Source organism: Lissotriton helveticus, chromosome 11 (genome assembly GCF_964261635.1).
Source record: "Lissotriton helveticus chromosome 11, aLisHel1.1, whole genome shotgun sequence".
Classification (NCBI taxonomy): domain Eukaryota; kingdom Metazoa; phylum Chordata; class Amphibia; order Caudata; family Salamandridae; genus Lissotriton; species Lissotriton helveticus.
In genome coordinates this window covers 44,556,717-44,578,649 of record NC_136072.1, presented here as the reverse complement: position 1 = coordinate 44,578,649, position 21,933 = coordinate 44,556,717, and the positions used below count along the sequence as shown (strand labels likewise).

The following is a 21,933-nucleotide window of genomic DNA, read 5'->3' as shown; positions in this document are numbered from 1 at the left end:
CCCCTGCGCCTCCGTCTACCCTGGATCCTTCGGGGTCCATAGCCACGGCCCCTTCCTCTCCGGGGGGTATGTCACCGGCAGACACGGACGACGAGGATGGGTGTGTGCGTTCTTGGCGCCCTTCGGGCTCCGCTGCCGAATTGCCCCAGGATAGCTCGGGTATGCTTGACCCGGATGAAATAATGCATCCGCGGTCGGCTGCCTGGGCTCCGGGGGAAAAGGTGGCGAAGTTCGTCGCGGGACGCCTCCGCAAGCCCCTAGCGAATGAGGCGAGGAGTTGTCTGCGGGGTGAGTGCCCTAGGCCTACGTTGGAGGGCAAGGTGGCCCTTACCCCCGAATTAGATCCGAAGATGGCCACTTTCCTTGCGAAATTCGTTAAAGACCCTCGCAAGGGGATTGATAGATCCTGGCGTTCCTGCCAGGATAAGCTTTTGGATGCCATTGGCCCGATCACTAAGATACTTGACATGGCTGAAGAGGCTAAGGTATCGGGGACGCCCATTTCTCCAGACGTACTATCTAATTGGGCTCAGAGAGTGGTGGTATTCCTGGGAAACGCTACTTGTGCCCTCTCGACCGAGCGTCGTAGGTCCCTCTTAATTAAATTGGACCCGAAGCTGGGCGACTTGGCCTCTTCTGAGGCGGGGGCAGTGGCCCAAGGGGGGCTCTTTGGGGACCCTTTCATCAAGGAGTTGGGGAAATTTGTTTCCACCTTTACGTCTCTGGACAGGGCCCAGTCTAGCATTAAAAAAGTGTTCCAGCAGCGTTTCTCCCGGGGGGCTGGTCGCGGTGGGGGCCGCGCGACCGGCCGTGGCGGCCAGCAGCAGGCTGGCAACAGGAATCAAGGCTCCGGCAGAGGTCAATTTAACGCCTCCTCCAACTACAACTCCTTCTACCCCACCAGGGGCCAGCGCTTCGGAGGCAGAGGCGGTTTCAAGAACTCCGCGGGAAACAGTTCCAACGGTGAGTGTCATCCCAGCGGATCAAGTCCGCATTGGGGGGAGGTTGGCTTTGTTCCCGGAGGCCTGGGCCGCGATCACGTCGGACTCTTGGGTCTTGCAGACCGTCCGAGGTTTTCGCTTAGACTTTTACGATCGGCCCTTTCAGCGAAGGCCTCCACACCCTATCGTGTTTTCTCACGAGGATGCGCAGTTGGTCGACAAAGAGGTCTCCGACTTGCTTTCCAAGGGAGCCGTTGTTCTTTCGACGCAACACCCTGCCGGGTTTTTGAGCAATCTTTTCTTGGTGGAGAAGGCGGATGGGGGCAAGCGACCGGTGATCAACCTCAAGGAGTTCAATGGGTGGTTGGTTTACCGGCATTTCAAGATGGAAGGTATCCATCTGTTGCGGGACGTGTTACTTCCCGGCGATTGGATGGTCCGGCTGGACCTCAAGGATGCGTATCTCGTGGTGCCCATCCATCCCCCACACCGTCGCTTTCTTCAATTTCGGTGGGGGGGTCGAGTGTTCGAATTTACCGCCCTTCCGTTCGGACTTTCCTCGGCGCCTTGGTGTTTCACCAAGCTTCTCCACCCTGTGGTGGAACATTTGCGGAGCCAGGGGGTGCGGATGATTGTCTATCTGGACGACATCCTTGTAATGGCGCAGTGTCCCCGAAAGCTCTCGCTTCAACTTCAACAAACGGTGTCCCTACTTCAGGGTCTGGGGTTTGTCGTGAACGAGGAAAAGTCGGTTCTCTCTCCTTCCCAGTCGGTGGTGTTTCTGGGGTTTACGGTGGACTCGATGCAGTGCACCCTGAGTTTGCCTCCCAAGAAGGTAGGGAAGATCCGTCACATTTTGCGCCAGACGATCTCGAGGTCGCACACTTCCCTCCGCCAGATTGCCCGGGTGGTGGGACTGCTTTCTTCGTCCATCCAGGCAATCTTCCCGGGTCCGCTCCACTATCGAGCGCTTCAGCGCCTCAAGGCGCACCACCTACGTCGGGGGTTATCCTACGATCAGGTGGTCCCTCTCTCCGCCGAAGTGAAGGAGGAAATGGCGTGGTGGCTCGCTCATATGGAGGCCTGGAACGGTCGGGCGATTTTCGGATCAGCCCCGGACATGGTGATAGAATCCGATGCCAGCAGGGCTGGTTGGGGCGCCCGTTGCGGAGAATTCTCTACAGGCGGCGCCTGGTCGTCCGTGGAGCAGGAGCTGCATATCAACTGCTTGGAGCTGTTGGCGGGGTCCTTCGCGGTGCGCTGTTGGACCAAGGAGTCCGTGCGTTCCTGCGTCCTGCTCCGGATGGACAACATTTCAGCTGTCCGCTACGTCAACCATTTGGGTGGACCTCGCTCCAAGGCCCTCGCGGATCTCGCGAAGGATTTTTGGGATTATTGCCTGGCACATCACGTCTCGGTGACGGCGGAATACTTGCCGGGCCAGGCCAATCAGGTGGCGGATTGGCACTCCCGCTACTTGCGGGATTCCAGTCAGTGGAAAATGGACCCGCGGGTCTTCAGGTGGCTGGACAGTGTTTGGGGCCAGTTTTCGGTGGATCTCTTTGCATCCCGCCTGGACCGTCAGCTGCCGCGGTTTTTCAGCTGGAGGCCGGACCCTCTTGCGGAAGCCACGGATGCTTTCCTCCAGGACTGGGGTCCGGAGAGGTCGTACGCTTTCCCTCCATTTTCAATGATACTGAGGGCGGCGGCCCAGATGCGCCGCCAGCGAGCGGAAGTGGTCATGGTGACCCCTTGGTGGAGGTCTCAAGTGTGGTTTCCGGTTCTTCTGGAACTTTCTTGGGATTCTCCAATCCTACTCCCCCGATTTCCTCGGCTGCTTCTCAACGCGGACGGAGATCCCCATCCTCTGGTGATGCAGAGCTCTCTCCACCTCATGGCGTGGAGGCTTTCGGGCGACGCTGGTCGCTCCCGGGCCTTTCGGGGCCGGCTGAGGCTTTCCTCTCCAAGGCTTGGGCCGGCAGCACAGCGAAACGCTACCGCTCGGCCTGGAATAAGTGGTCTCGTTGGTGTCTTCGACGGGGTGTGGATCCCGTGGTCGCTGGAGTCGTGCCCGTTCTGAATTTCCTGGCAGATTCGGCTTCGGCCGGCAAGGCATATCGCACTGTCAATGCAATGCGCTCTGCGATTTCAGCGGGCCATAATCCGGTGGACGGCGCACCGATTGGGGCGCATCCCTTTGTCTGTAGACTGTTAAGGGGCATCCGCCTCTCCTTACCCCCGGAACCGCGATATTCGGTTCTTTGGGACGTTAATCTGGTGTTGAACCTTTTTTTGTCCTGGCAGCAGAATAGGTATTTGTCCTTGAAGGAGCTCTCCGCTAAGCTAGCGATGCTTTTGTGCCTGATTTCTTGCAGGCGGGTTTCGGATGTGCGAGCTCTGGACGTTTCAGCGAGGATTTTTTCCCCGGATGGGGTCGTCTTCACTTTGGGGCGCCGCACGAAATGTGGGTCAAGGACGATTTCCTACCCATCTTTCGTCGACGTCCCCAAACTCTGTGTGGTCCAATGCATGAAGGCGTACGAGGAGGCGACCCTAGAACTTCGCCCTGCGGGCGAACGACAGCTCCTGATTGCGTTGCGAAAACCGCACAAGGCTGTCTCGTCTCCCACCATTGCCAGATGGGTGCGGTGGGTCATGCAAGAAGCTGGTATTGACACAAAGCAGTTTGGTGCTCATTCGGCCAGAGGGGCCATGGCTTCAAAGGCTTTCTCGTTGGGAGCCCGCTTGGGGGACCTCATGCGCGCGGCGGACTGGTCCTCGGATTCCACCTTCAAGAGGTTCTACTTTAAGCCGGTGGTGGATATTGCACATTTGGTCGTAAGTAAGCTTTGAACTAGCATAATCTGAAGCCTCCGGTCCTGACATAGAATCGAAATTTGCCTAGCATTTGTAACGGTAAGTTTCAATTCTATTAAGGACACGGAGGCGAGGATTATCCCTCCCAGGTCTTCGGTGGAAGCAGATCCCTCCCCGTTCTGCAGTAAGTACTCAGTTTTCCTTTCCTGTATGGTGATGACCTGTTCGGTGCTCACAGTCTTCCTTTTTTCCTGCTGGTGCACATAGGGTTTCTTATCCTTGCACGGCTGACGCTTTGTGTATTTTTCTTGCTAGGAAATGATGGTGCGAAACAAGGCCAGTGATGATATGGCGTGACTCGCGCGAAGAAAGAGGAAGTGGACACAGGGAGGACGTCCTTTCTAGCCTGCATGGAGATGGAGGAAGGACTATGTTGTGGACTGTCTGACTTGCTGTCATGGGACTTGTAGTTTACTGAGAAGAAATTTTGTAGTTGTTTTTCAGCCCTTTTACATTTGTTTAGGGTTTTGGGCTTTTGTTATTGCTTTTTGGCTGCTGTGTGTTGCGGTTAATAAAACAGCGAAGAAGGAAAAAGCATAATCCTCGCCTCCGTGTCCTTAATAGAATTGAAACTTACCGTTACAAATGCTAGGCAAATTTCGATTCATCTTTATAGTTTAATAATTAGAGATTTCAAGAATATCCAGGATCTGCTAGGGCATTTTACAGCCACTAGGCCTTGGGAATGTCTTGCATACAGATTGTGCTGAAAAATAATTCCTACACTTTCCAATGTGTTCCAGACAGGTAACCAGCTTCAATTATTGGGCTTAGTCATCACCTACTGATCTCACCTACTAATCTCGTCACTTAAAAAAAAAAAAAAATCTAAATAGTGTCCCAGAACACTACAAACTATTCAAAATCAGGGGTTTAATGCTTACCAAGTGACATATACATAAACTAATAAATCAATTGTACGTAAACCGGTGTTAGGCAGCAACTAGTGTTATTCACACCCTCAACAACTCACAACTTTGAAAAAGTAACCATCTCCCACAGCATCCTTTTAGATCAGCTGCTAAAGGCCAACAAAGCCTCAATTTCTAGGTATTGCAGATAACTTCGGGAATGGTGGAGTGAGGCATTATGTGTCAATGCCAATCAACTGTCAGGAGCTGCCAGATGAGGCCCAAGACTTCTTTCCTTCATTATTAAATCATCGGTTTTGTTAGCTATGGACACAGCATAGTTTCTGCATCTCAAACGTGCCAATTAAAGAGATTTAGACTTAATGGCACCGACTAGAATCTCACCACTAGCTGTGTAGACGACTAAATGGGCAAGCAAAGAGACTGATTTATAAACAACCCCACCCCATGACCCTACAAGACCCCTTTCACACTAAACAGGAATCCAACGGAAGATGACCATTAAGGTAAACATCAAATATGGCATGTTGAGCTAGAGGGGATCACCAAACATAATGCAATAAGACTGAACTCCAGCTTAATTACTTGAGATAGTACGCTAAGGCATCAAAAACTAGTGGAGCAGCTATCCCCAGTAAAGAGAGCTACATAAGTGATTATTTCTCCATTCACTCTAGCACGGAGACTACATTCTGCTCACAAAAAGAATCAACATTTTTGTGACACAAAAAGGTTATCCTTCTCTCGAGAAATCTACAAACTCTATGTGGTTCGGTGTAATGGTTTAGTGGTGAACATTCCCTTGCCATTTGGACCTTTACTGTATGGAATACAGTAGTATGTAGTGCTGGACAAGTTGCAGACTAACACAAAATAAAATACATGGTGTCAGAAATGGGTTTGTCCTCCCCACGGCAAATCTTGGCACTGAGATATTTTCCATTTTCACAGGCCTATGGAACCTCTCTCAAGGTCGCACAGATCAGACTTAGTTTCAAAATTTGCAATAAGGATTCTTCACAGATCCTTCCACTAGACCTAGGGAACATGGTGAACATGAAAAATGGACAGAGTGTGCAACCATGTTTTTTTAACCAAAAGACAGCCCAGCACTTGTCATCAAAACACCAAAAAGTCAGGGTTTAGTAAGCCACATGGAGAAAAACAAAGCTAAACCACTTTCCACACCCCCCCCCCCCCAACACCTCCAAGAACACCACAGCTGCAGAACCAGCATAGGACATCTATACATCCAAACTGCTTTGCTAATATCTCACCCTATCCAGACATTTGAAATATTCACAAGACCATCAACCGTACTTAATGTTGCACTATTTAATGATTGAACCGCTCTTGATATCAACCTGTTACTAACATGTTAAACACGGTGCTAGCTAGTAAAATTGATAAATTGGGTAGGTACAGCAGCAGTACTTTGCAGATCATTACCTTTGTGTTTTTGAGGATCATTAGGTCTGTGTTGTTGTTCCGTATTAAAAACTGCAAGTGTAACTCAATGGCCATCTCTCCACTTAGAATTTTAATCATTTTAGAGTTCTGATCTTTGGGCTCTGGGACCTGCAAAAAAAATTGACAACTTTCAACACACAAAATAATAAAAACGAGGTCATCCAAAAGGTGACGGATCTAAGTGACAAAAAAAAAAGATGGAGACCATAGCTAAATAGAGGGGTGCCTTTACTCTCTGGGGACACCACGGAGAAGAGGACAGCTGTAAGCATTTTATAAGGGTTCCATGGAAGTCAGTGAGGAATATCTGTTCGAGCTACTGCCATTTACCACTGGTGTCTTGGGCCACAATGCTATTATATGGAAACTAAATGACCAGTCCTAGTTACAGCACTCGACTCTCTCAGGGTAACTGAGTATAACTTTCCAAATGTACTCCGGTGGAGGGGGCATTAGAAACTCAGACACAGTTTAACACTTTAGACAATAGTTAATAATTCATGCCGTGTGTGTATTCATCTGTAAAAAAATAGTTGTTTTATTCATAAAAATCAAATTACGGCACACTCAAAAATATTTGACAAAAAGAAAACTGAACGTGAACGTCCCTTGCACATTCTGGGCGAAAGAACCAACCTGAACAGTTATTGAAGCTTCCTCGTGCTTGGCAAGTTTGTCTTCAATGATAATTATGGGTAACTTAAGAGTCTGATACCTATTGTGATACATTACTGGTGCTCAATCTATAAGGCATGCAACAGTTGTACCAAGACAACTGCAGAATTAAAGGCAGGGAAATTCGAGTTTGATTACTATTAGAAATAGCATGCATGTGGTATTTGTACAGCGCAAACCTAGTTAAAGGGCAGTGGAGCCCTGTTCAGGCTCAAAAGCAAGAAGGCACTCAACAAGTGATAGGAGCAGCAGCTGGTTACTGGACTGTTACTGCACAGTCACGTAGGGATATTTAAAGAGATGCATATTCAACCCTTCCCGAAATCAAAGCTTCGTTGCAGTGACACATGACTACGGGGAAGTTATTCCAGACCGTGGCACCATAGATGTAAGAGGCCCACTGCCGTGTTTTGTATTTTTATACACTTTCTAGTGTCCAGTCTGATGATGGCCTGGCATTTGTAATGTGTGAGAGGTTTATAAGGGCTGAATGATTAAAGAAATGTTGCTATGGATAAAAATAAAAATAATGGCAGACTGACAGGGGATTGCCAAAAATATGCTTTTGAATACAAACACATGGGTTCAAATGAGAAATTTTATGATTAATTCACTTGGGAGCTTTTGCGGTTTCCAAATGACATTGCAGCAAGGCTGTGTTGTAGATCCCGTGCCCCTCCATACTTTAGCAGATCTGCCTTCTAGCCCGTTGAAGGACGCTTTACCAAACATAAATAACGACACAAAGGATGCAGTCCTTGAACATTTTAGTAAATATTAAATTACGAGGACTGGAAAAACAACTTAACACACTGGTGATAAAGGCTGCACATACCCCTGCAGCTACAATTCAAAAAACAAAATGTGTCCGGGAGATGAGTTTGGCAAAATTTACTTTACTCAGACATACAATGGTTAGAGGAGGTTTGCTCACACTTATCCGTGCATCCAATTTACAACAGTCTGCATAATTTATGGGTTTTTTTCAATTGATGCTCTCATTTAAGTTAAAAATGAGAACATTCTTCAGGTTACCTCTTGTGGAGCTACACTCATGGCAAGTGGGGAAAAATATTTATATGCAATTACATTTCCCCCTCAGGGATATGCTTTCTGAATTCATAAATGGTGGAAAATCAATGTGCATGTGTGGGGGCTCCACGACGGATTCTGCCCCTGTAGATACACAACTAACTATGAACTTGGTGGAGGTTTGCATGATGGAGTGCATGAAACCTCATGGAAAGGGTGTTCCGGTGCAAATAACACTCCTAGGGGTGTTATTCATGTTGAATTGGGCACAGATCACGCCTTCAGAGTGCTTCGGTAGTTAACATAAATCATTAAATGCTTTATTTTAGAGCTGCAACCCTATGTGTGGTTGTCAGGGTACTAAAGCTATTGCCCTGCAGCTGTTTCCCAGCCTTTTCGATGCCTACAGTAATTTGTATATGAATTTAGAAGCACAGTATAGGACTGGACAGCAAATCAAGAAAAGAATTTATGGAAAACGAGCACAATCAAACAAAACTAACGACTAAAAAGCAGTAGAATTCTGCAAAAGCTATATATATTTTTATTAATGTTTATTTATGGAGGCCATCAAGGTACAAATTGGAGCTTCATAACTGCACACGTTCAGAAAAGTATTAAACTGAAACACTGCCTCGTGGCAATTCCTTTGTATTGTCGGCAGATGGTTTGGAATAAGCGAGCATGTAACTGGACCGTTAATGAAAACATTATTTTTGCTACAGTGGTTGCTTAGGCTAAGTTGTTGGTCATTTTTAAATCTCCACTATAAAGCGGATAGCATTTGTATTTATGGTTTGCATAGCAGATGTGTGCACATTTTTTACTATTTATGCCTGAAGTTTGCCAGGCCAATACATATGGAGTAGCTTTTTTTAACAACTTGGTTTTAATGTCGCCCAAACAGTCAGTTTTTGTTTCTTCCAAGGGCCAGATTACATCAGGCCCGGAAATCTGATGCAACAGGTAACAGGCTCAGGCCACATCAGAATTACAGGTGATGTGGAAACACCACAGTCCAATATTCTTCCAAAAAATTTCAGCTACAAAAAGCAGCCCAAATCCCCAGTTGAAAAATACGTTATATTAAGGGAATAAACCACAGAAATCAATTTATTAATCCATGGTTCCCATTTACTAAGGGTCGCACTTGTGACTGGGATGTCATTTTGAATGTAAAATTGCAGATACAAGTTTACTTCACAAGTTGGAACTGGGCCCTAAGTGACAGTATGTAAATTAAGATGCATTACTGTTACTGGATTTAAATGGTACTCAGTTTTCCAACATGAGAAGAACGGAAGCGTTGCTGCACCTCCATGGTTCAAACGATGACCTGGTGCTTCCACCATAGGTCAGGAGCATGTGCTAAACACATGGAGCCTTCTAAACCCAATGAAAACAACACGTAATGCTAGTTCAAATAAAGCTTCTCGATTACAACACCAACATGGCTTTGTACTCACAGCCTCTGTAGTCTTTCCAGCAGGGGTGCTTCCAGGCTTCTCATCTGATTCCATGCTCTCACTAAAGGACACAATGGATAAAAAACAGGAATAATTGAAGAGTAGATTCCAATGCCATAAAGGTACAACCACATCCACTGCCTTTCTATTCAAGCCTCACTCATCAAGCCATAACTCCCACCCTAAGCTCCTTCCTGTAGAATCACTGGAAGACTCAACACCATCTCTGCCGGTTGCCACAGCTTTGAAACCCTTCACTTTCATTTCCTTTCCTTTCCAGGATTTGTCAACCAACCTTGCACCCCTACTCTGGCTCCAACCATTTATGAAAACTAATACTGCTCAACACATGCACAGTCTCTGTGAAGCCACCACACTTCTACTGCAGCTTGAATCTGCCAATTAAAATGTTAGTGTTGTGGAAGTTTGTCTCCATACCCCTATTCTCTGGCTTCTCCCATTCCATGCCGAAGACTCTGATAATTAGTTTCACTCCTACAAGTGCACCAGGCCCTGTGGCTTACTCTCAAACGAGGACTGCGACAGATGAGCACAGAATTTCCAATCCCACTAAGCGCTGCACCATGCTTCAGAGTTTCTCCCATCCTTTCGCTGCACATAGGTGGAGCTTAATCTGTCCTTCTGAGGAATGCACTAGAAAAATGTCACTCTTCCGGCACAGTAGAGCTTGGAGGCATTCCCTACTGGAATTATAGCTTACCACTAACTCACTTAAAGATCTGTGCCTTAGTCTCTGTCCTCGCTTATTCACTATTCAACTCAGGAGACTAGGGGTTGGATTGCCCACTCAGAGTTGGCCTAACAGCTAGGGCGGTCGACCTCTGATCTGGGTTCGAGCCTCGGTAACGACGCCAAAAACCTCCTGTGATTCTGGGCAAATCACTTAATCTCCCCGTGCCTAAAATGAATGTGTGTCCTCATGTAACGTAACTGGTGCTATGTAAAGCGCTCTGATACCTGATTCAGTTCGGGTCTAGTTCGCGCTACATAAAACTTTGCAACAAAAAAAAAAACCTATAGAAGCACAGTACTTTTAAAAAATGTTGTTTTATTCATTTTTAAGCTTACAACAGGCCTGTCTCCGCAAGATCCCCAATACATCAAATCATTGCGCAAAAAAAAAAAGTGGAAAAAAAAGCATATTATTGTCCAGTTTGTTCCGGCAGAAACTACATTGGTGGAGGTACATTACAATGGCTGCAGCATAGCATGTGGCACAAATAAATTAAATTGTATAGATCACCAGCTTACATTTCTCCATTGTGCAGACCTATATTAGGAGGTACCATCTTTAACCCCTCCCATGCTGGTGACGGAACCGCTCCGTCACCAGCCACGGACGCGCTGTGCTGATGACGGAGCGGTTCCGTCACGGCCCGCTCAGCGTGCCTGCGCGACGCGGATTCCGCACCTGCGTTGGACGTTCTGTTGAGCAGGCAGGGCCGCTCCGTCATCAGCACAGCGCACCCGAGGCTCGTGACGGAGCGGTTCCGTCACGAGCATGGGAGAGCCGCGCACCCCCCCCACCCCCCTAGCAGAATTGCCCCGCAGCGAAGGGGTTAAACATTCAGACAGCGAGATTTGCCTGTTGAATGACAGTCATCTTATCCCAACCTCTACTCCCTCAGAAACAACACGTTCAATGTCCCCCCTACCTCTCTGCCAAATTGCTCAGATCCAATTTGTATGCTGCTCTCGGTAGACACTGAACGGTGCACAAATATCTTTCAGTCAGGAACCCAACAGATATCATAGATCAATACTTCTCCAATTGTTCCTGGCAGGATGCAATGTCTTTTAGCCAGTTTTTCTGCAGGACAGTTCCACAGCCCCAATGCATAGCTACTTTTCTTTTGGATAGGAGCAGCATTAGTGCAGTAAGTTTGCGTACACCTGGTGGCACTTCCTTGAAATATCACAAAAGTGCGACCAGCGGGTTTTGCTGAGCTTTATTAATGCCAGTCACCTCATAAATCGCCCTCGTAACTTTGTCCAAAAGTTCACCACTGCTGAACAATGCTAAGCAAGGAGTAATAAATCTGCATTGTCCATAGTACAGCGCAAGCATTGGGCGTCCTCCCACAAGTCTATTTTTCTTAGGGCAACCAGGGTGTGTTACTTTTTATGTACAAACTTAAAGTGTGCCAGGGGCACGACAGCGCACTGGTGTGCATACAATAGTAGCGTCACCACAAATAAGCCACCCTGGTTCAAAATTGTAACGACTTGAGTGCAGGGAAATGCCTTTTGAAAGGACAAATTCCCTCACCCACCGGTAGGTGGCATACTTTATCATCGGGGACCTCCTCGCACTGCGAACCTAGTCGCAGTGTGGTCATACAACAGTAACGCCACTGATCATCTGGCAGATCAGTGACAAGATCAGTTTATCACTTCACTCTAGCCCATGTATCTACAATAGGTGCCTTTTCCTGCATGGTTGTATACAACCAAGTAATCAGCTTCCAAGGTTTGGGGGATGCTAGGATTACATTCAAGACGTGCAGATGTGGCAGCAATAATGGGCAAGTGTGGTGGATTTTCCTGCAAGTGGCACATATTCTATAATTTAGTAATACATCAATGGGTGTACAGTTAGCAGCCTCCTGACCCTTCAGGAGTGTTCTAAAGTTACCTTCAGGATAGAGGTCTCACATCTTAATCAGATTCATGGGCGAAGAGGACAGAAAACCTGTGTCTTTATGCAGAAGGTAAGCCTCTGGTTCTGTGCTCCAACTATCTCATTTGCAAACAATCCATTTTAACTTGTCATCTCATTTCATTTCATCCCATCCCAAGCACACACCGTGCATACTAGTGTCACTTTTACCAATTCGGAAACTAGGGGTTGAGCAGATTATTGTATCCAGCGGGCAGGGATCTTTCAGCCTGGACTGCCACATGCGGCTGAGCCGATGGGGGTCGGACCACTGGCGCACAGAAGCAAAAGTACCTTACTCACAGCCTTCCAGCCCCTGAACCAGAGGCACTGAAGAGGTGCGCACTGCAGGTTACTATTTGCCATGGCTCTGATGTACTTCACCTCAATCTGCAGCTTCCTCTACTACAGAAGCACATGGGACATTCTTCTATCCATCCCTTCAAAGCTCAGAGGAAGTGGACATTTGTGACCTCTATAACAGAAGCACCACACTTAACTGTGACTCACAACCCTCTAAGCAGAAGCACTACCCCTCACTGAGCAGCATCTTCCCCATTAGTCTACATTTGCAGGCCCAGCTCCACTGATGCAAAACCTAGACTTCAGCCATGGTTTTCCTTCTTTTGTATTGCAGACTGGAGTCCAGACTCCTCTCATGCAGAAGCAGAACCACTCACATTGCTGTTCTTATACCAGGATGTGGATTAATGGCTAGAATGGTCAACCTCGAAGCTGGGGAACCGAGTTCGAGTCTCGGCAGGGAAGCTCAACATCCTGTGATTCTGGGCAAATCACTAAATCTCCCAATGCCTAACAACAATGAATGTTTCCATCTGTAAAGCAACTGGTGCTTGTGTAAAGCGCTTCAATACCTTCGGGTCGAGTTTGCGCTATATAAAACTGCCCATCAAAAAAAAAAGGATGGATTGCTTGCCTTGCTTAAGCAACGATCCTTGCTTTGTGCCTTTCCAAATAGCAGCTCTGGTCCAGGTTGTCGTTGTTCTTCCATGTGGATGTGACACCATACATGCTGTCTTTTGGGATTAGTCCCAGAGATACCATAGAGGTTTTGAAGACCGAGCAGAGCTGGACAGACAATAGCTCTAGTCAGCACCTTGAAGCTGGCCTGGCCGGAGCAGGCCATTCATGGGATCTTCTACACATCAATTCCCCACCAGAGGGGACACACCATGGTGAGAAGGCAGAATAATATTTTGGATTTTAGGTAGCAGGATTGGAGCATTGCAAATAAGTGATCGGGCTGGTTGTTTCCAGCCCACCTTCCTGGGGCCGCGTTGCCAGAAGACATGTGTGCAAGGCAGCCCAGCAGGGTAGATCCACCCAGTGATACAGACATCATGAGGGTGAAGAGCACAGAGATCATTCAAAAACTAAACGTCTGGTGTGCCTAACAGGTCCCAGACCACCCCGTATCATTCGTAAGGGCTTGAGAGAGTCATTTTTGCCACCCAGAGAAAGAGGGGGAAAATGTTTTTGGGCTCGATTAACAGTAGTATTAAAGTAATAACGCAGTGGCTGGGTCCCGCTCTGCATTAAATACCGATTCTGAACCAATTGTGCAAGTACTTGGTTTCTCCTTAAATGCGTTCAGTGCCCTTGGCAAAGATGTCCTAATCCCAAAAATATAAAATAAAGGGCACCAAGACTCTTCCTGACATTATAGAAAGCTTAATAGACTGTAGCATTCAGTCTGGCTTCTTTGACCCCTTGACAAGGACCTGCAAAGAGACTCCACAGCAAAGGCCACATGAGCCAAGAGTTCTCAAAGTTAACCAAGGGCACAGAGCTCTCTCCACAGAGGACAATAATGGCCACAGAACCCCAAATTGTTTACTTTATGGCACTAGTCTTGTTGTTTTCGTTTATCTAAATAAAATAATTATTCTCTTTAAAAGATATTGCTCTGGCTGAGCACTGACTTAGTCTGCAATCATTTGCGTCACATATAGAGTACTAACCCGCTGCCATTTCCTCGAGTAACCCATGATTGATCAAACTAGCTACCCTCTGAGCCAGCTTATAAAGGGACGAACCAGATTACGCAGCTGGAATACAATAGTGCCAGAAGTCCTGGGACACCAGTGGGAAGGTAAACGTGTGTGGTCCTAGGACCAAGAAAAGAGGCCTCACACCAGGCAACATGTGCACAGGATATTTAAGTTGTTCTGATTCCTTGTGCTTTTCCAATAGTAGTACATTAAAGAGAGAAGGGGAGACAGAGGGGTAGGTGCCCACCGGCTGTTTCCCCATCTACACTACTTTTCTTGGATTACGTTTTTGGGTATAGCTGACCCAAACAGCAAATCAGAGCATTTTTTTTTAAACATAAGAAACAAATGCAATGAATAAAAAACAAGTCATTGTCCGTGGCAAATATGTTATAAAATGGACACATCTGTATGTCTCCTTACAGAGGGATTATAATTGTACCTGTTGTCATAAGCATGTTCGGCAATACAGTTACAAACAAGGACATCTATCACACAAAAAAAAGGATAGGGAGTTCTTGCATGCATTATGAAATCAAGTGAAAGTAAAACAGTGTTTCGCGAGAAAGGAATCAAGTAAAGGCATGGAAAAAAGAACTGATGTTTGCGGTACCCAAACAAGTAAAGACATGAAAAAAAGTGCTGGTGTCTGCTGTACCAAAATGAGTTTCTTCTGAATAGCAAGTATAAGACCAAAAGAGAGAAACTATTTCCTGAAAATATTGTTACCAGCATCACTTTGGAAAATACTCCAATGCTAAACAATGCAGTTAAACCTTTGGCTTAAAAGAAACTCTAAATTATTCCCTTTAGTTTTGTTCTAATAAATTCAAGAAATGTGCCAAAGAGGCTGCGGCCTCATGTGTATAGAGTTTTAAAAGCTAATCTCTTTAAAAAAATGTGTATATCATCCATACCTTAAGCTACTCGGACATTTTCTTACACTTCAAGGATAGACTATGGTGGCACTATTTTCCATCCGAGTGTCAAAGCTCTCACCTATGATGTTACATTATCTTATGTATATTTGTAGAGCTCACCAAGCCCCGCAAGGGTGTCCTAGAAATCTGCTCCAAGTGCTTGTGTCGTGAACTTTATAAAAACATTGGACAATCTCCTATATAATAACTAGATAACTACAAAACACACCCTACTTACACCTAAATCATTTAGAGGTCAGAAATCACGGTTAGAAAACTGTCAGATATTTTTTGAAGGACGGACTCAAGTCATCTCACTGCTGCACCAACAATATACAACAAAAATCTACTTCTGCAATTAAAGTACCAATAAAGAAATTGGCCCACTACCAAACCAAGTTCTGGAAATAAGGCAAAGATCCTTATATGAGATTCTGGATTTAATTGGTTGCCAATGTAGGGTTTGGGCCAGCGGATTTACACGACAAAACTTAGGTGAAACAAAAGCTAAATGTTCAGCCTGTTGTGCACCTCCTGTAGTTTATTTAGAAGCACAGCCAAAAGACCCACATACATAGCATTACATTATCTAATCCGCAACTTAGCAGTTCCAAAACTACTATATTTCTTCCTTCAGGTATCAGAAAGGGCATAATTCTGCCACGTTCCTGAACTGGCTGTGGCAGGTAGCGAGGGCCGCATGTACCAGTGTTTAACGCTGCATGTGATTGTCTAAGTTAATTACCTAGTTTTTGTTTTAATAACACAGACTAGCATGGAATATGGTTTCATTTCTTTGGCCAAAACCAAGCTCTCTAACTTATATTATCCTTAAAATGTATGCTATGGTATATTTCATCCCATTTAAAATTATATGAAAAGAACACGAGCGCACAGAGAGTCGCCTATATTGAAGTAGCTCTCACGGATGTCTCTTCTGTTCATCTCAGTGACAGGGACACAAGGTCTCTTTTTACTTTGCCTCCTCACAGATTTCTCACAGTATCATTTTCTGGACATGAAGAAAATGTAACATATAGAATCTTCCTGTTGTCACCTCTCTAAAGGTAGACGTGGCTGCTACCCAAGCATTTCACTTCCCTTCAGTTTCCCTATTGTGGTCGCAGTGCGGCTAACATTCACTGAATCCTTAAAGACCTCACCACTCTTTGTCAGCTGTTGGGATGGTGCCGGTGTTGGTGGACCCTGGCACAGAGGCGATGGGGGTGCCCACAGTGTGGAGATTCTGGATCACAGAGGACAGGAACTGCTGGCTGGCACTCTCGTAGAGGTCGAAGCAAATTTGGTACGCCATCAGGAGGTTGTCTTCCTTCACCAGCTTCTCCAGGATGTCACTCACAGCCTGAGGGTCATCTAGGAAAATCAGGCACTGATGGAGAGAAGATGACAATAAAATGAAGCATGTTATAAACAGTTTGTTATAAACAGTTAGGCAACTGCTATCTAGGCCGATTTTAACGTTGACTTCAGTGACTCTGTGTGGAGCCTCAGGATGGGACCACTGCCAAAGACACACAGACTTTATACAAGTACCTAAACCCTTCCAAAAGCATGAGAAGTGAAGACTGCTGCAGGCAGCACATTCACTCACACGGTCTCCAAAAACGTGGATTCCCTGTGTGTACACATAGAACGATCTGTAAATTAGGCTGAACGTCTTATATTCATTTCCATCTTATAGATTACTCTAGTGCATGCAACCTCTATTACACAGTCATTTTCTTTTGTTGATAGAAAACTAATTTGAAAAGGCCTGTGGCTGTAAGAAAACGGTCATAGAATGTCACAAAGCTAAACTAATAGTGAGAAAACAGTTTCAGGCCACACATTCATCGGTATCACATCATAACCCGCAGACACCGACTGCTATGGTCATGGCGGGCCAGAAACGTATATTTTGTCCACCTAGGCATGAAGGAAGCAAAGTGAATATGATTCAGTACAAGAGATAAAATAAGGTTTGTGCTGAGGCATGGCTAGAGTGCATGAGCAACTAACACAAGCATTTAGGGGTAACTCTTCAAACAAACAATGCAAAGCAGTATTAAAATAAAAGCAGTACCATACAGAACAGATGCTAAATGGCTTTATTAAGGTTAACAAGACTCATATAAAACTGGCCGTACATAGCTGAAGAAGGTGAACCATCAAACGATGGCAAATTGTCAACTTTCGGAAGCATATTGGGTTTTGCGCAAGACTAGCCCATGTTAAGCCACTATACTGACGAGACTAGGTCGTCTAGCCTTATAGACGAATCATATGTTAAAAAAACAGGCTCCCTTAATCAAATGCTTGGATAACAGGCCTGGGGTAATTTAAAGTAACTAAGATGACTGTTCATCCTTTAATTAAAATCTGTGCTTGGACTGAAGTCCCAAAAAAGACAGCATTGTCAAACTGTTCAATTGCTTGAAAATATCACCTTTCCAATGGCCCAGATTAAGACAGTATTGATGGTTCGGAATCACACTTTCCTCAACAAATTGTTTGCTTGTACTATCATCTTCCGAAGCAAAGCTCAGTGTGACTCCCCGTGTGCACAGCAGGCGAGTTTGGGTACTGAACAGGGGCATACCCAGTAGTTAACCCAGTAAAAGATCCTGTAAACTTTTTTGATGGGCAGCAAAAATAATTTTCAGGTTACCTGACAAACGTTGATGAAGTCCGGCTTCTCCAGGTTCATGTAAATTTTCACCAGGACCCGCAGTACTTTGTTGCGGAACTGCTTGTTCTGCATGAGAGACATGCACAGCTTCAAGCTGTAGGCCAGCATGCCTGAAACATCCCGCTGCAATGCAAATTAACACTGTAATTATCAAGGAAGAGACAACATAGAATCAATAACCATTCATGAGCCTATCAAAGTAATCCCGGCGCAGAGGTTAAAAGATGAAGACAACAAGCCATTACTAATAGTATGTTTGCGCAACCCACGCTGGCGCCAAACCTAGAGGAAAATGATTAATTAAACCACCGCTAATAAGTATATAAGGAACACAAAGGAAGGAGCAAGTGTGGGAAAGCAGATTTTTAAACTGAGGCCAAGTTATTTCCGATACCTCCAGGAACACTCGAAGGACACAGAAACAGACTGTATATGTAAATGACTAACTATACATTTTAATACAGATAGCAGACTTTGCTGGTGAAGATTCCTCAAACTAGGATAAGCAGCCTCCTAAAGAGGTTTTGCCGGAAACAACTGAGATACTTTAGACCCCAAATGGTGCAGTACATAACCGAGGTTCCAATTCTGGCAAAATCATATTGGGTGATCCCCAAAAAAGCATCATATGCCTGTGCTTTTTCAGCCATAAACTGGCAGGCCCTAGAGATTACTCCGTTCATTCAAGTACTATCCACATTAGAAGATTTCAGAGATGCTTAGCTTACTTAAAAGAACATCAACAAACCCAGAGCACGTGCAGAACTGCAAACATAACGGCTCCATGATACTTTACTAGGCCCAGTGACCTGCTTGCTTTAGAGGGCCGAACACTGCGCTACTAATAGTTTATGGGCATTTCACTGTATGGAATAAAAATCCTCATTTTTATCATCAGTAGGCAATAAAAGTGAGGCAACAACTGTACTGTACAGAACTCTTTATGAGCTGCAGTCAAATGGCTAGAAGGAAAGGAGAGCAGGTAAAAATATCACAAAGATGAAGAAGAAAGACAGGCCAGGGAAGAAGACTGGGCTAAAGTTCAGGGACAGAGAGAAACTTTGCCAAGGAAGGGTGCAGAAGAAGCTGATTTACCGACTCGAGGATGGTCTTCTCAAAAACATCAAGTCGACGGGTCTCAAGGGCAATACCGATAGCCTGCTTGTACTTGTGGTCATCCAAGCAGCGCTGGAACATTTTGTTTACTATCCCTTCTAGCCGCTTATCCACAGCCTTCTTTTCTTCTTCGGGCAGTTCTGCGTTCTCCACACATTGCTTTGTATAGTGGTCGATGCATTTTGCTGGGAGTAAAAGTGGGAAAAACCTCCAGGTCAATTTCGCGTGCAAACAAGTCACAGTAATGGAAGTTAACAACCATTTCCTAGTCCTCTTTTTGAAGAAGATCCCTTCCAGCCCATTAACGTAACAGACTCACTTGCACCCACAAACCACCTGTCCGCCCTCGGTACAAAGATGATCTTCTCACTGCAGCCCACAATCCAAACACAAACACCTTCTCTTTCATGCAGCTCCACCAACAATGCCTTATCCTCAGACCTCTGACTGAGGGACCCAGCCCATCGTAATAACCTGTTATCCAACACCACAACACCCGGAATCACTTGAAGGCCATGTTCTAAGACCACCAAAACTCACTTGCCTTTGCCCATACATCATGTACACAAACCCGAAGGTATCTAGGCGCTACAGGCAGAGGTCGACTTGTGAGGCAAGTTTAACATTTAACAAGTAAGAGTTGGCGGAGACAAAAGCAACAAGGCACAGTTGGATACAGAGACATTACCTATAATCGTCTCCACATATTCGGAATTGTCATTGACGTTGAAGAGGTCTCCAGCTCCGAGTGCATAGTTCAGAGACTCCTCAAAGGCTCCCAGGTGATAGAACACTTTTGAAGCGACCAGGGCAGCAAACTGGCGGCTCCTGAAGTTCTCATCCTCATACAACACCTCGCTGAAAAACAATCAATGGGATTGTAAAAGGTACTCTCACGATTCAGCATCACCATCTGCAGGCAAGCACCGGCTACTATAGTCACCAACTTACATTTTATCCACAGACTCGGAGATCTCAGCCCAAAAATCATTGACCACTGCATTCAACTTGTGGAGCGCAAATTCCTGTGAATCAGACAATAAAAAACAGGAAAGTTTAAAAAAGCTGCAGCATTCTTAAAATGCAGCAATGAAGCATCAAATAATGCCTTGTTCACCAGCCTGCTGTACCTCCCACCTCCTTTCTATGGATCACAGTTTGATAGGATGGTAAGCTGCTCCTAGACTTATGACAATACTGTATGTTGAAAGGGTGCAGAAGAATGTACACAAAGCAGTCCGTCTATAAGCCTATGCAGGCCCCAACTCCGTTCTCTTTTGACCTGTGCAAATAATTAGCAACATCGGCCTAAGGTCTTAAGCCCTAAAGAAAAATGATTCTCTCAAGTACTAAAATCCTCACAACTAGGGCAAATCACAGCATGGACTGTAAGGCTGAAAGGTTTATTATTTCAGCAAATTGATCTAATATAGCCGCATTTGCCTTACTCGTCTCAACCAGTATGCTTGTCACTAGACACATCAGATACACTTACTAAGAAAGATAAATAAACCTATGCCAGAACACTTCTGCAAGACAAGACACTCACCGATGTGGGTATGAAAAGCAGCCAAAGATATTTAGGCAAGTATCTATCATTAGCGTATGAGAACATTTTAAAATGCAACTGCAGAGACCTTGAGAACATGCAAATTGAAATGTTTTAGAAAGTCAGGTTGAAATTTACAGACTATAATAGTAATTCCCATCAAAAAATATGTGTTCATTAGTACAAAACCAAACATCAACAACTAATGAATAATCAACTTCAAACAGTGCATGAAAATTCCCTGTATGGCAACGTGTGTGTGGAACAATGTCTAGATTTCACAAAAGTTTTCTGATCACACCTCAGCTAGTTTCAACACAAAAAGCTGAGGGAACATCACAGGCAGCAAGTAAAACAAAGGTTCAGATAAATGTAAAAATAAATCAGAACCCCGTCAGAGTCCGGATTACTTTTTCATACGTCGGTCAGCAGAGTTCTATAGGAGGTGAACCCCAAGCGCAAGACCAACCACTGCCATTTTCTTTATATATGCTGCCTTCAAAAGAAAATTGATCTCAGAGATTCCCGTTTGTTTTCGGTTGTAAATCAACTATTAACTACTAACTAGTTTGGAAACAGACACAAATTATATTGCTTAATTTAACTTTTTTTTTTGCAGTATACCCATACTTCTGAAGGAAGCCACTTATTTTGTAGAATATGAGATTGTTGACCTTCTCAGGTTAGATGTGAATTTCAAAGCAAACTTTGTGATATCTTAAAGTTTTTTTGTACTTCTTGTTCATATTGTGGAACCTACCTTGAGTTGAGGTTCTTCCTCATCCAGAAGGGATATAATGCCAGCTAGAAACAAAGAAATAGGAAAAACAGTGACTAAGAGTAATGCAAGTCAATCAAATACCATGCTTTGAAAGATCATCAATTAAAGGTTATTGAACCACAGTTCATTTCCAATCCTATCCAAACATTCAATTTATAGTAACTTAATCTTAGAACACAGTCTAAAAATGTAGGTTGTACAGGTAGCAATTGATTCCAAACAACTTTAAAGTATGGGTGGGGATGGGGGAGTTTGAAATTGTTTATGAACTATGGAGGACTTGTTCAATGCAGGCTTAAATGATCAATCTAAGCTCAACGAACTCAGACGTTTTCTTCCATCATGCTGTTGTTCATCATGGAGATATAACACAATTTCTGGCATTTCCATTGATATTGATATATACTAGATAAATGAACTTCTCACGATCCTTAAAACACACACAAACACACAAGCAGCCCGCCTGACATACGTTAGAGTGATGTACTTGAAAGTTTTGAAAGTAACATAGCTGGAGAATAGCGGTTCCAAAGTTAAGGAAGCAACAGACCTTGCCCCAACCTATCAGCAGCATTAATCTCATAAAACAGAACGTCCGCTAAACGTTGCATATTGAGACTAATATAATAGACACAGTTTTAACTCTTTTCAAATTGATCATTATCTCAAATGTATTTTAGACAGGTTATCTTTATGTCTTTTTTCACAATTGTTTTCAAACAATGTAGCTCTTGGGGGCTAGTTCCTGCACAAACCTAAAAAAAAGTTATACGGCGGCCTTCTTTCCCCAAGATATGCAGTGCCCTGGTGGAGAGGCTGCTGGGGCAAATCTGCCTAAACCACACCTCTGTGC

At 45.0% G+C, this 21,933-nt stretch overlaps 1 protein-coding gene across 1 annotated transcript in view; it reads right to left on the bottom strand.

Moving 5' to 3' along the window:
• Positions 1-21,933, bottom strand: part of PSMD1 (proteasome 26S subunit, non-ATPase 1) — a 279,570-nt gene that overhangs the window by 243,739 nt on the left and 13,898 nt on the right. The window contains exons 2-9 of the mRNA XM_078666359.1: positions 21,060-21,103; positions 19,702-19,775; positions 19,439-19,608; positions 18,730-18,935; positions 17,614-17,757; positions 16,109-16,335; positions 9,334-9,394; positions 6,140-6,268 (exon numbers count right to left, since the gene is read on the bottom strand). Of these exons, the coding sequence (XP_078522485.1) occupies positions 6,140-6,268; positions 9,334-9,394; positions 16,109-16,335; positions 17,614-17,757; positions 18,730-18,935; positions 19,439-19,608; positions 19,702-19,775; positions 21,060-21,103 (1,055 nt within the window). The remainder of the gene's footprint in view (positions 1-6,139; positions 6,269-9,333; positions 9,395-16,108; positions 16,336-17,613; positions 17,758-18,729; positions 18,936-19,438; positions 19,609-19,701; positions 19,776-21,059; positions 21,104-21,933) is intronic.